Here is a 12,310-nt window from a genome sequence, read left to right on the forward strand (position 1 = left end):
TGAGAGAGTCTACCCACTCACACATACACACATTGAGGTATTTTCGCCCCGAAACCATAAGAGGGGAAAATCCAATTGCCTCGAACAATCCTACTAACTCTCAATGATGGCAATCACTTTTGGTGGGCCCACACCCCCAGGTCTACACCTCTGTACTAAGCAGATACTTGAGTGGAATAATTGCATATCCAACTTCTCACGACTAGCTTTATTCGGTTAGCGCAAATTTAAACGCAGCTTATTAGAATTAGTTAGACTCGAATTACTTTTGCAGCTCGTGCCCCCGGTTCAAGAACGAGCAATTTGCGGTCCAACCTTCGGACGCGGCTAATCCGGCTTTGTCCCAGAGACTGAGACATCTTATTCGATCGTAGCCAATCATGTTTCCAAACTGCCTCCTGAACAGTCCCCCCCCCCTCCCTTCAATGGTGGCCACTGGTACCTCTCACTGCAGACTGCTCGGGAAGCTGGGCAAAGGATGATGATGATGATGATGTTCTGGTTGTCGCTGATTGAAGGCATGGGACCCACCTCTCAGCTGAGGGTCCATCGAATTACAGGGAGGCACCCAGGTTTGCAGTAAATGAGTAACTATTTCCAGATGCGTTTCGTGTTGTTTGATGGGTAGACCACTTCAGGTTTGGGTAGAAGGGTTCCCAGTAATTAGTTGAGAGTCTGCATGCGGAGAAACCAGTGGTGAGCAGCACTAATACAGACAATAGAGCTTTTTCAAAGTAGTTACACAGCCCTAGTACTTAGTAGTATGCTAGTGATCACCCCAAATCCCTTGTTTTCTGACCATGTAACTTAGATTTGTGGGCTTGGGTGCCCCGTTAGCCCAAGGCTACATTTCCGAGTGTTACGGGTGGGTTATTTAAGTGATTTCCAGATTCTCGCACGAGCGTTTTGGCTAATGCCCCCCGGTAAGAGAATTGTAGATGTATGCAGAGGAGAAACAAGCATCTTAAACAAAGAAAAGTAAAATGTGGTAATAATGATAATAGAATAGAATGAATTTATGCATTTGGGTTATATGCCTCCAAGTAGCTATACCTGTGCTATAGTAAGCTTTTAGCTAGGGACTTTAGTAGATCCTGCTGCTGATGATTTTACGTGTGAGAAATTAACAGATTAGTTCTTAAGTATATGTTGATAAGGAACTCCACAAAATTGATACACATTCGACCGGACTTCGAGGTTGATTGCTTGAACCACGTAAATCGGCTAGACTGGGCGTATTCACCCATCTCGGACACTATTTCCTACACAAGAACATTGTGTCCATGTAGATTTGTTGTTTTCGCTGCATGTGTCAAGGGTCCTACTGCGCTCAAGACACAGGTACCAGTATACTTGGCACTACCCAGCGATGGCTGGCCCGCCTTGATGGCTGGGGTCGGAGAAATAATCCAACACTGATGACGGAAGACATTGGGAAAGGGGATCTACCAAATCAACAATCTTCAACCATAATAGTTGGATTGCTATTGGAATTGCCCCATACAAATTAAGGCTACATCGCCGGATCGATCACTTTCTTTTCTCTTTCATTTTCTATTTTTTTTTTTACGGCCTACTACCTGGGTTGGCAAAACCGAAACCGCACTTAGACGACGAGTACTAGTACTTAGTAGTACTCTATGAATTACCGGTCCGGAACGGACTTGATTGAAATTGGCCCAGTACGCAGAATCTTCGAACTTGGACGTTCTCTTTCTTTATATCACAGAAGTAGTATAGCCATAGCCCATCATCAACATTGCCCCAACTTCAGGCCGCCTTAGAAGAGGGGCCTGGTGTTGCCCTCGGCCGATGTTAGCCGAGAAAGTTTGAGTCTATCTTATTTAGAATGAGACCACGTTTATTATATTTACTATTATAATGCTTTTTTCCCCCTCGCGTTATACACAGTGTTGGTCTTTGTTCCTTGGCCACCCTCGACTTGCCCTCCCTGAACTAGTAGTGAACAGCCTACTCAGTACCTCGGTAAGTAGTATCTTCATCATACCGAAAACAGCAGACGTAGGTGTTCATATTTTAAGATTGGCAGGACCGTTAACAAGGCTGACCTATCGAGTAAGGCTCTGACACCGAATTCCCCGGGTTATAGTGGGTCTCCCTTGAACCCAGTCCTAAGTACTCATAGCCCGACTACGTCGAATGTCTCTTTCACGCAATGGCTGCATGCAAATCGGATATTCCTGGACAAGCATCACCTGATCCGGCAGGTCCTACATGGGCCCCAGGGACCGAGATACTCGTAGACAGAACCCATAATCCGTAGTCTTTCTTGATCACAACTAGTCCCGCATTAGTAACGTCCACAAAACCTCCAACAATAACACTGGTGTAGGCCAGTAGCTCCTGAGCACGTGATCAACATTGTGTTGTTCTTGATCACAGAGGGATGAAGGTATGCTGTTGTTGACTCACAGCAGCCTACAGCTTCATACAAAATTTGGCACCATCCCTGACCTACGTATCTATCTGATGAGTGGCTGTCATCTTGTGCGCCGTAGCCTAATGATTTCCCCGGGAACGCTAGAGCATACTAGTGTACGACCTGATTCTTGCAGCTTGTCCGGGGACAATTGGTCTTCGAAGACGAGGAAAATAAGGGAATGCGGTCTTCATCGAAACTGTCAAAGAAACTTCTCAAATTTTCGTATTTCGGACTTGTTGTAGTGTAGGTAGTCCTGTCTTTGTTTCCGATCACACCTGTATTGAGGCTTTTTTTTTTTTTTTTTTTTGTTCCCTCCTGCAGAAAACGAATCGGGGGGTTCCAAGGAGGGCAAAGAAAGAGCAAGTTAATAATAAACGAAAAATCGACAGCAAGGAAGGCAACCCGAAAGAGGAGGGAGATGTAAAAAATGAAGAGTAAATGAGGGTCTCTCTTTCAATGGATTAATTGATTCCGATTCCTTCTCTTTTCTGACGAATTAGGAGTGTTGCGGGCGGCAATACCGATCCCAAATACTACCCGTCTTCGGCTTCAGGGAGGTGTGGATTCTTTTTTTATTTTATTTTATTTTATTTTATTTTATTTTATTTTTTTTGGTGATCTTAACCTTGGATGTGCTCCGCATGGGAATCCGAGGAAGAAGCAACAAACGGGGATCTCAGCTTGTTCAGATGCTTTCTAGTCTGAGAGCGTGGTAATCCACACCAATCCAGCGTATCAGCTTCTGTTGTTCAACTTAAACCCCTTCGGTAACTGTAAAGTAAAGTAAAGTAACCAAATTAAGAATGTGTTGTCTTCATTCGTGGGTACCTTAGGTAATTTCCTTCAAGCTAAACTCGATCCAGGGAAAGGTAAAAAGAAAAAGTGGACGTTTTGACTTCTGTACTTTATCCGTACTGTGAGCCCAAATCCCCGAAACGTCTGGCCAGTCTGTCTCGTCTCTCTCTCTTTCTCCCTCTCTTCTCTCTCTGTCTGTCTGGTCTCCAGTCCCTCCACTCTTCCCCCCTCCCCTCCCCTCCACTCTCCACTCTCCTCTCCTCCCCTCTTACCAGTTCATTTTCTTTCTTTATTTTCTCTCTTCTATTTACTTTTCCATTTTGTTATATTTTTGTGCATTTATTATCTTCAATCTTTTTTTTATTTTTACCTCACTTTTCCCTTTTTCTTTTTGTTTCCTCATTTTTCCCTTCTCCACCATCCGCCCCTCTCTTGCTGGCTCTTGCTGCGGCCCCATCGCCGGGTCCGTCTGCCTGGCCCTTCCTCTCTTATCTCCTCCCGAAATCCCCATCCATGCCAGCCTAGGCTCGCTCCGGATCTTGTCTAGTGAATCGTTAACTTCTTTGGACGCTCTTTCCCTGAGGAATCGCTCCCGTCTCCACCAACCACAAGCTGCTTTCTCCAAATGCACTGACTTCGGGCGAATCCGATCCACTCCAGGCGGTGGCTGCTTGCTGCTCCTGCTATCACTATTACCACTACTACTTCTATTACTCCTACTACTTACTTACACTCCGCAGTTCTTCATCATCTTTCCCTACTTGCTACTACTTGCTGCAAACTACAACTACCGCCACTACTGCTCCTCTGCCTCCTCCTCCTCCTCTTCCACCTCTTTCTCCCCTTCTTCCCTTCTTCCCTTGTACCTGCCCGGTACTTGCCATTACTCTTTCTTATCCCACTTTAGGTGATCTACTCCTCTCCTCCTTCGTCGTCTTCTTTTGTTCCTAAATAGCGCCGGTTACGTCCGCGGCTGGCTTTTCTTTGGGTCCAACCCTTCCATGTACTCTCCCCCCTCCAGCTTAACCCGCGTCCTCCGCGCTCGTCGCGACCATTCTGCTTCATCCTTGCCGATATCGACTCGTCTTTGAACCCTGTCCTTCGTCGACTTCTTCATGCACTCTCATCCGGTCTCTGCCACCTATTGAGTCTGAACGCTTTCCGGCATTCTAAAAGAAACCGATATTACCTCAATCATCTCGGTTGTTCTAAACGTCTCGTGTCCTGCCGCCCCGCCATGGAGGGCTTTGATACCATGGCTATGCCTTACCTGGCCAGCCCGTTATCGCTCGGGAATATACAGAGCACCGATTACCTCAATTCAATGACCGGCATGGACCTACCTGAACAACGTTCCAATTTCGACTCCGAGACATTCGTGAGGTGAGTTGTGCTGACATCCTTCTCTCCATAGATCGCGTCTGACATACAATCCCGCTAGTGGGGACGACATCGCATTTTCTCAACATGCTTTACCTCCCGCATCGTTGAAACGATTTCCTTCTGGCTATGAAGATCCGTTTACAGACATGGTCGCTCCGTTCGAACCTGCGCCGCCCGAGCAACCTCCTGATTCTATAGATCATAACAATAAACTACTGAGCTTCTCCATGCCTGCGTACGGCTTCACTCTCTTAGATTACTCTCTACGCCGCACCTCAATATCGCTCTCTGCTCAGCTGCACGGCATGTTCTTTCTTGCAGAGTCGCCTTGGACTACATCCCCTGCCGAGAATGCCCCGCCTCAGCAGGGAGCGGAGCTGACGTGCTACCGCCGAAACCTGTTTCAGATAACAGGCTCTGTTACCCTCCCACGGAGCTTACGCTACATTATGACGGAGCAAGGCGACCGGATCCCTATTCTGGCCCAAGAACTCACTGTGTCTGCTACAGAGTCGGTTGAAGGCAATTCCGTCAAGATTATCTCGGTTCCTTGGAAGACACCTGCCGCAAATGTGAATCCTACAGCTGAGGATGGGAACAATATTTCTAGCGGAAACGGTGGTAACCCTAATAGCAACAATCCTACTATCAAGGTTGAAAAGGAGCCACCTCCGATTCCATTAGATATTATGGCCGGACAAGACCTTGATACTGACTACGCCACCTTCCCTATTGCCTGGAAACGGCTTCAATTCCGCGTTGCTACTGCGAATAATGGGCGCAGAAAAGAGCTCCAACAACACTTCGTTATTCGCTTGAAGGTTGTAGCTACGCTGTCTACCGGTGCCAAGATACCAGTCTGTGAGGTACAGTCGGGCCCTGTCATAGTCCGGGGCCGGAGCCCCCGCAATTTCCAGTCTCGCAAGGACTTGCCATTGAGCAACAGCGCTGCGGCGTCGCGCAAAAGCGCACAAGCAGCTCAGTCGGCTGCTGTCAACCGAACCCCAACCGGTGATTCTGCGCCACATCCTGGCACAGCATCGGCCAAGGCCAAAGCCACATTGAAGAGCAGTTCCCCAGAGACGTCTACGTCCCAGGGTGGTGTAGTTGGCCAACAAGCTTCCCCGGATTGGGCGCAAGTGCCGCCTCCCGTTGGCGGTGCGCATCCATCGACAACTTTGCCTCACTCGACGGTATATACTCAGTCTAGCCCGGAGTTCTCACGGCCCACAGAAGCCCAGCGACATCCAGTTGCCGCCCCCATCAATCTATCGCTCCTCGAAGATGATGACGGCAATGATTCGGTTAACCCGGCTGATCCGGCCAGGCCGGCCTCCTCATATACCAACGATATGTCACACAAGCTTATGAACATGGATAATTCTGCAGCACCTCCGGCCAAGATGCGCAAGTTGTCTCATGGCTTACCCGAAACACAATCGCGAAGCTCGTCCTCTCTACCCTTACTGAATAATGCCAATATGCAGCAGCCCTTCGCTTCGACGCTCCCATTTCCAAATGAGAGTGCTGACTTGTTATATGAGTATTTTCCCTTGGGCTTGGATGATTGGCAAGCACCTGTCGATGCAGTATATCGACCACATGTAGTGCACCATACAAACCTACCTGAGGTGAAATTTGTTGCTGCGCGCGGACGAAGCAAACGATATTTCGCTGCAGAAGATGTCTTTTGACGATGAAATGGGTGACGAGAACCATCGGGGTTGGTTTCATGCATCGGCAGTCGGGCTTAAGAGCGGGTTTCTAGACTCCAGCAATTGCTCCACTTGTTTCTTTGATTGCTTGTGCATCCTGCGTTCGCCCACACTGCCTGGCAGGCTGGTTGAATCTGAGCCAGAGCTCTTCCTCTAGCAGACACTAGCCTAGTCCGTCACTCCCATCTTCCTGTTTGCCGTTTCACGCATCCTTCTTCCAGCACATTTCGTTCCCCTTATCTCCCGTCTCGCTTTTATACTTTCTCGTCTTTATCTGGGTTATTGGTTCTCTCATCCTTTCTATTTATTCCCCCTCCCTTCTGGGTCTTGGGATGTACGGCTATTTATACGACCCTTCCCTGGTAAGGATAAGTCGCGGCGCGATGGAGTCATGGATAGGAAGCGGCTTTTGGTCTGCGCCTTTCGGGCGTGATTCTCTTCGATGTTCCTTTTTTTTTTTTTTTTTTTATCAACACCTTTCGTCCACTCTATTTCCCGGACTCGGCTCCCTTTTCAGTTCTGTTTCAAAGGTTGCCATCCTTCTCCCATTCCCCTCTGCTTTCTTCTTCTGGTTGCATATATGTGAAAGGAGGTTTTGTCTGGTAATTATTTTCGCCGGCTACGGGACCGAAGAAAGAGTATTGCTCGGCTGGTCGTCTGGAACGTTCCTGTACCAAAATTTGTTTTTACATTTGTCTTCATCAGTCGGTATCTGTGATGCACTGCACTTCCGTTTTGTGCGCACTGTTTTGGTTCTATATGGGGAAACTACAATGTGTAATAATTATCCACGCTGAACGAATTGCAGGTATACACGGAACTAGCCCTTACAATAAACATGTTGACGTGAATTTACTTCATGCGAGCATGGAGTAGCGTTCCGATGCACCCAACGTGCTCCATTGTATCTGTGACAACACTCTGGGCAAGTTTTTGTAGAAAGTTCGGGTTCTAATCTAGCTAGCCGGCACTCCGGGCTAGTACAGAATATGAGCAACAGGTTCCTTTAGGGTTGGTGTAGTTAGAGATAGCCAAGGCCATCACCACTAATGGCCTCAAGGTCGGCCTTTATCTCCCATTCACGTGCACCCACGCGTCCTGCGATCTCTGTCTTGCGTTGCTTGCTCATATCTATCCATTTAAACAAGAGGTTACCGTCGAGCATACCCCTACCAGCTGTGCCATCGCTCTCCACAGCTCGAAAGGCTCGGGGATTAAGACCGCAGGGATGTTCCAGTGTATTCGTCAGTTGCGACTGTAAAGCAGACAATCTGCGGTATGGTTCTTCAGGCATGCAGGTAATCAAGCCAAGAGAGCCGTTCTGTGTGGTCATTAGAACTTGGTGGAGGGCGCTCTGGTTGTCGATATCCATCTCGTCCGATTTGGAAATCATCTTCTCTGAAGAGACCATTGTACGTGGCAGAAGAGTCAACGTGGAAGCGAAGTTTCCCGTATGAAATTTACTACGGCTAAGCAGCTTGTCGCCGTTCGAGGATTTAGGATCTGTGGCAATTAGCTGAGTCCTTGAGTAGTTCTTTCGGCTCTCCAGTCCTACCTTCCGGATCATACTGCAACACATGGATGTTGCAATCGCCGTCGGCCACAACAATGAATAGCCTTTTACCGTCTGGAAGGAATTCTGCCGCGGACACTTCAAGGTAGTCTAGATCCTTGGCAAAAAGGCTCATTTTGTAGGGCTCCTCCTAAAAAGCGGACATGTTAGCTTGGCATGCCCAAGTTGGTTCCATAGTGGCCGGGCACGGGGACGATACCGAATAGCCTGCGAACCATACACCCTTCACGGCATCGCCAAGGATGCACATCCCAGTGCCTTTGAGCTCTTTTACGACACTGACATAACACTGCATATCCATGAAAGCAACAGGGAGAAGGCTACCATCCTCCTTTAGACCTCTGACCATACACTTTTGTCCTTGTGCCACCAGGACGAAGCCCTGGCCACCAATCTCAGATAGGGCGGTCACGGCACCCTTCACTGATTCCTTACCAATAAGCTTCAACTTGCGATCTGTCTCAGGGTCGTCTGGGTCTGGAACAACCTGCACGACCTCGAAAACATAGATGCAGCCGCGTGAGGGTATGTCTTCGCCCCGGGCGATCGCAGTACCCACAACAATCATGTCCTTGCGTTCGTGGGTGTTTTCCGATACTTCAAGACTTATGTTTTTCATTGACATGACGTACTCATCTGCGCCGAGGGAATAACTGTGCAAGTAGAGAGTTAGGATGACCTAGTCTTAATGCTGCAGATGATGACCCCATACCTGTCAATAATAGACCATGTATTGGGGCTAACAAGCTTTATAAAGCTGCCACGCGCCGACGGGAAGAACGAAATAGCTAGACAGTTTCAGCTTGGTCCCCTAATTGGATGTATCGAGAACAAACCTTCATTACGCCATTCTGGGTGCAACTCATCATCCTCAGGCAATTTGAAATCAGTTGCATGACACGTCCCTAGTACGTACATCCCGGAAGAGGTGGAATAAGCTAAGTGGTCAACTTGTTCTCCCAGGTGCACCTTTTTCAAAGTCCACTGGTAATCAAGTCGTGTCATAGGGGGCAGTTGACAAAACCGAACCGTACTCTGCCCGCTAGGTTAGCATATCCTCAAATCGAAATATCAGGTGATTACGAACCTGCGAGTCCATGTAGATGAACCCTTTACTACATTCAGGGGTATCTAAGCTGCTTACGCCCCGGGAATTTTCCCCTCTTAGGCGCAGAAAGTGTGGCGCACTTGCGGATGTCCTGAGAACGAAGCCTGCTGAAGCACCAGGCATGAATACAGCACTGAGTCCCGAAATATCGGGCAGGATGCGCAGTGGCCTAACCCTATAATCTGACCCACTGGGCTGTGTTGAGCCGACACCAGGTGAGATCCTTGGCAGGACACTGTTGTTTTCTTTGGAAAACTTCAGCGTATGAATCCCTCCGGCTGGTCCTGCTGGAACCACAAAAGGTTTGTAAATTATCAAATCATCCGTTTCAGATCGTAACTATCAGGGCATCGGTTAGCACACCAGAGCTACTGGTTGAGAGGCGGTCCAGAGTGACCAATATGGTGGCATACAATTAAGTACGGCGAAGCACTCCATGTTTCCCCGAGATCAGCGACGATTGCCTCTATCAATGTTTCACGCGTGCCAGACCGCTTAGGTGGCTCACTGGATAACAGAGGCGACAGGCCGTCCAGCCCCTCGATTATCGATAGCAGCCTTTGATCGCGAACGCGATATACCTGATGATTTCGGAAGCATTAGATGCCATCAACGCAGGGTAGAAGACAATCAGAGCAGAAAGTCTCGCATAGTGGGTTCATGACACTTACGAAGAGCTTGCAATCATGGCTGAGAAGGAATAGAAACATATCGTTCTTGACTGGCTCACTCAGAGTTTGATCGATGGAGGAAAACAACCCAGTTTTGTCGCTGTATAAGCAACAGGATATCCACTTTCCAGATGCTACATCCTCACCAAGGACAACTTCATCAAGGTCTCCACTGTCATCTGCCTGAAGGAACAATAAAGTAGAGTCGTCCCGTAGGATTGCAAGACAAGAGTCGGCCAAACTGGCACTAACAGCCATTCGTTCATCATTGGTGTCATCGTCCCATATCGGGTATATTTGAGTTAAACCCAGGTCTGTTCGATTAGCAAAGTTACGTCGACACCGGCTCGGCGTGAACTTACCCATGTCATAACTCCGCACCTCGTTCTTTAGAACTTGTACCACGCGCTTCCTGCTTTCCTGTGTCCCAATGTTAATAGTCACATCTTCATTGGGATTGAAATCGGGTGCTCTGAAAGGCTTCAGATCATGGCCATCCACTACGAAGATGAGCGATTCTTCCCTGTCGGAACTTTTGGCTTCCGTTGCAATAACATAGCATCGCTGCGATCGTTGTCCTATCTTCTCAGACGTTCTTGAGGCAGCTTCTTCCTCCAAAGTCAAAGAAGCTGTCCAGATACTGTCTACTGACTCAAGTGAAATTGAGGCGACGACATGGGGATCGATCTCGCGGGCCATTACTACCAAACCGCCACTTTTCTGTGAGCCTTGGGAAGCTACTATCTGCAGCTCTGGAGAAGTACTATTAGTGCGATTGCCTCCCTTTTCTTGGTTCGTGGGTAGCCTCCGTCCCATAGTTATGTCCCTCAGAGGGCCAATGTTGATAAGCTTATCGTGCATCCGGAAGTCATACAGCCCGAAAGCAGATGATTCTCCTGACGGACGGCGGCCGGTAAGTGTTGTGTCCGGGGACGTAGAATAAAGATCGTCTTCATACACATCGTCCTCACTCTGGTCCTCTTCTGACATATCCGCAGAGTCATCTATCGCTTGCTTCGCTTGCAGGCGGTGCTTTTTCGTGCTGGAGGATGAGCAAGAATAGCCTAAAAGCACCGAATCGCCATCCTCGCTGCCCAGGAAAATTTTCCCATCACCTATGAAGGTTGAAGCAGCTGCCGCGGAAATCATGGAGGTAAGTCCTGCGTGAGCCGGCAGTAGGTGAACCGAGATGCCAGAGACTGACCTCCCATCTAACTTGAATTTCACGATGGCCATCTCCCCGGTAGAAAGCACCAAAAGCATGTCCCCACTGCTATCTCCAAGACACTCAACGATACAATTCTCAAGACGTAGTGCCAGATCGGATTGGTCAGTCATAGAAAAGGATGAAACTTGTCTTGAGAACTCGTTAACTCCAACGGCATTTGTCTTGCCTGCCTGGTCAATATGCACTAATTCGTTGGATCCAATTAATAAAGCACCGCCAACAGGAGGTGGAAGGGCCACCACCCTAAACAAATCACTAGGCAGCCTTGAGACGGAAAGTAATATCGTGGATGCTTGCTGCTCCAAATCTAGCGTAAACACGGTATAGAAAACCACGTCTTTTCTTTCAGGCAGAAGGGCACTTGATGTTGCAACTTGAGAATATAATATGCCAAAGGTCGGTTCCCTATACTCGTATAGGAAAGCAAGGCTTATCGGGTGGAGTATGGAAGGATCCAATGCCGTCAAGGGCAGAACAAAAGACGGGGCATATGGAGTTTGGTACGCAATACCATCTTTGGCCTTATCAGTGCCACTTCCGAGATCGTGATCAGTTGACATTCCTTCCCCGAGGTCTGACCCATAATCATCCATCACCAGGTCATCTCCTGGCTGGTGGAAAGGAATAATGGCGAGATTTCGAATTCCAAAGTTGAATATCGCACATCTACTGCTTGGGTCCACACTGAGGATGCTGCCACAGTTTTTCAGGTCAGGAACCCACGGACTACGGGTCAGATCATCTCGCTCGTAATAATGAATGGAAATGGTGGAGATGCCTCGACGCTCTGGGTCCCATTCAATCAAGCTAAGTTTGGCATTCCGGAAGGCGACCAAAACAGCTTCTCCGCCGCTCCTGCTGTTGAGAACCTTGACCCGACAAAGACCAGTTACAGTCCCAGAAAGTGAATACTCTTTTTCCAAGAGAAGTTTCGTCAATTCCTGCGGCTGGGCGTCGGCTCCTTCCGTATGGGAGGTAGCTTTATGCAGCGAATAGATCTGAAGCAGAGATGTTCTAACCACAATCAGATTATTTGACGTTGCCGCCAGGAAAGGGACCGCCAAAGCATGGGTGACCCCAGTCGGGGGCAATAGTTCAGTATAGCACTGCATCATGCGTTTGCCAAACCAGAGAATTGCTTTGCCTAGGAGTGTCTAACTCTCCTCGTCAAACCCAGTTTACTCTACTGACCTGCGCAAAAGGCAGCATTGCCAGGGAAGTAAGAACGGGCTAAGTAGATGATTGTTGTGGAGAAGGAGAACAATTGTGTTAGGCGTGAGATGACGGCGATGAAAATAAATAGTAACCCAGGCTCTATCATAATATTATTCCTAGCTGGGACGGGCATGATTGGAGGTTCCGCGCTCCAACTGCGACGCAACACGTGACAAGAC

At 48.4% G+C, this 12,310-nt stretch overlaps 3 protein-coding genes across 3 annotated transcripts; 2 read left to right on the forward strand and 1 right to left on the reverse strand.

Annotated features, from left to right (window-relative positions):
* Window positions 1-4,312: 4,312 nt before the first annotated feature.
* Window positions 4,313-6,492, forward strand: BO88DRAFT_214033 (PhoG like DNA-binding family protein). Its single transcript, XM_025701955.1, has 2 exons — window positions 4,313-4,621; window positions 4,680-6,492. The coding sequence occupies exons 1-2, from the start codon at window positions 4,476-4,478 to the stop codon at window positions 6,313-6,315; spliced, it is 1,782 nt and encodes a 593-aa protein (XP_025566207.1). The 5' UTR covers window positions 4,313-4,475; the 3' UTR covers window positions 6,316-6,492.
* Window positions 6,492-7,245, forward strand: BO88DRAFT_214027 (uncharacterized protein). The gene has a single exon (XM_025701954.1). It carries the CDS (start codon window positions 6,669-6,671, stop codon window positions 7,131-7,133), a length of 465 nt encoding a protein of 154 aa, XP_025566208.1. The 5' UTR covers window positions 6,492-6,668; the 3' UTR covers window positions 7,134-7,245.
* Window positions 7,159-12,239, reverse strand: BO88DRAFT_383289 (cleavage/polyadenylation factor CFT1). The gene is made up of 9 exons (XM_025704661.1): window positions 10,051-12,239; window positions 9,689-10,002; window positions 9,431-9,598; window positions 8,997-9,356; window positions 8,746-8,944; window positions 8,622-8,697; window positions 8,109-8,562; window positions 7,892-8,039; window positions 7,159-7,839 (listed from the first exon to the last, which is right to left on the reverse strand). Exons 1-9 carry the CDS (start codon window positions 12,029-12,031, stop codon window positions 7,358-7,360), a joined length of 4,182 nt encoding a protein of 1,393 aa, XP_025566209.1. The 5' UTR covers window positions 12,032-12,239; the 3' UTR covers window positions 7,159-7,357.
* Between the last annotated feature and the right edge of the window lie 71 nt (window positions 12,240-12,310).

This window comes from Aspergillus vadensis, assembly GCF_003184925.1.
Source record: "Aspergillus vadensis CBS 113365 unplaced genomic scaffold BO88scaffold_4, whole genome shotgun sequence".
Lineage (NCBI taxonomy): Eukaryota > Fungi > Ascomycota > Eurotiomycetes > Eurotiales > Aspergillaceae > Aspergillus > Aspergillus vadensis.

Excerpts from the sequence above, each read along its gene's own strand:
- BO88DRAFT_214033 (XM_025701955.1), top strand. The coding sequence starts at position 4,476 with ATGGAGGGCTTTGATACCATGGCTATGCCTTACCTGGCCAGCCCGTTA. Across the intron at positions 4,622-4,679 it reads GACTCCGAGACATTCGTGAG|TGGGGACGACATCGCATTTT; the intron begins GTGAGTTGTGCT and ends CAATCCCGCTAG.
- BO88DRAFT_214027 (XM_025701954.1), top strand. The coding sequence starts at position 6,669 with ATGTACGGCTATTTATACGACCCTTCCCTGGTAAGGATAAGTCGCGGC.
- BO88DRAFT_383289 (XM_025704661.1), bottom strand. The coding sequence starts at position 12,031 with ATGATGCAGTGCTATACTGAACTATTGCCCCCGACTGGGGTCACCCAT. Across the intron at positions 9,357-9,430 it reads GTGCTTCGCCGTACTTAATT|TTACGATCTGAAACGGATGA; the intron begins GTATGCCACCAT and ends ATGCCCTGATAG. Across the intron at positions 8,040-8,108 it reads TATGGTTCGCAGGCTATTCG|GAGGAGCCCTACAAAATGAG; the intron begins GTATCGTCCCCG and ends TCCGCTTTTTAG.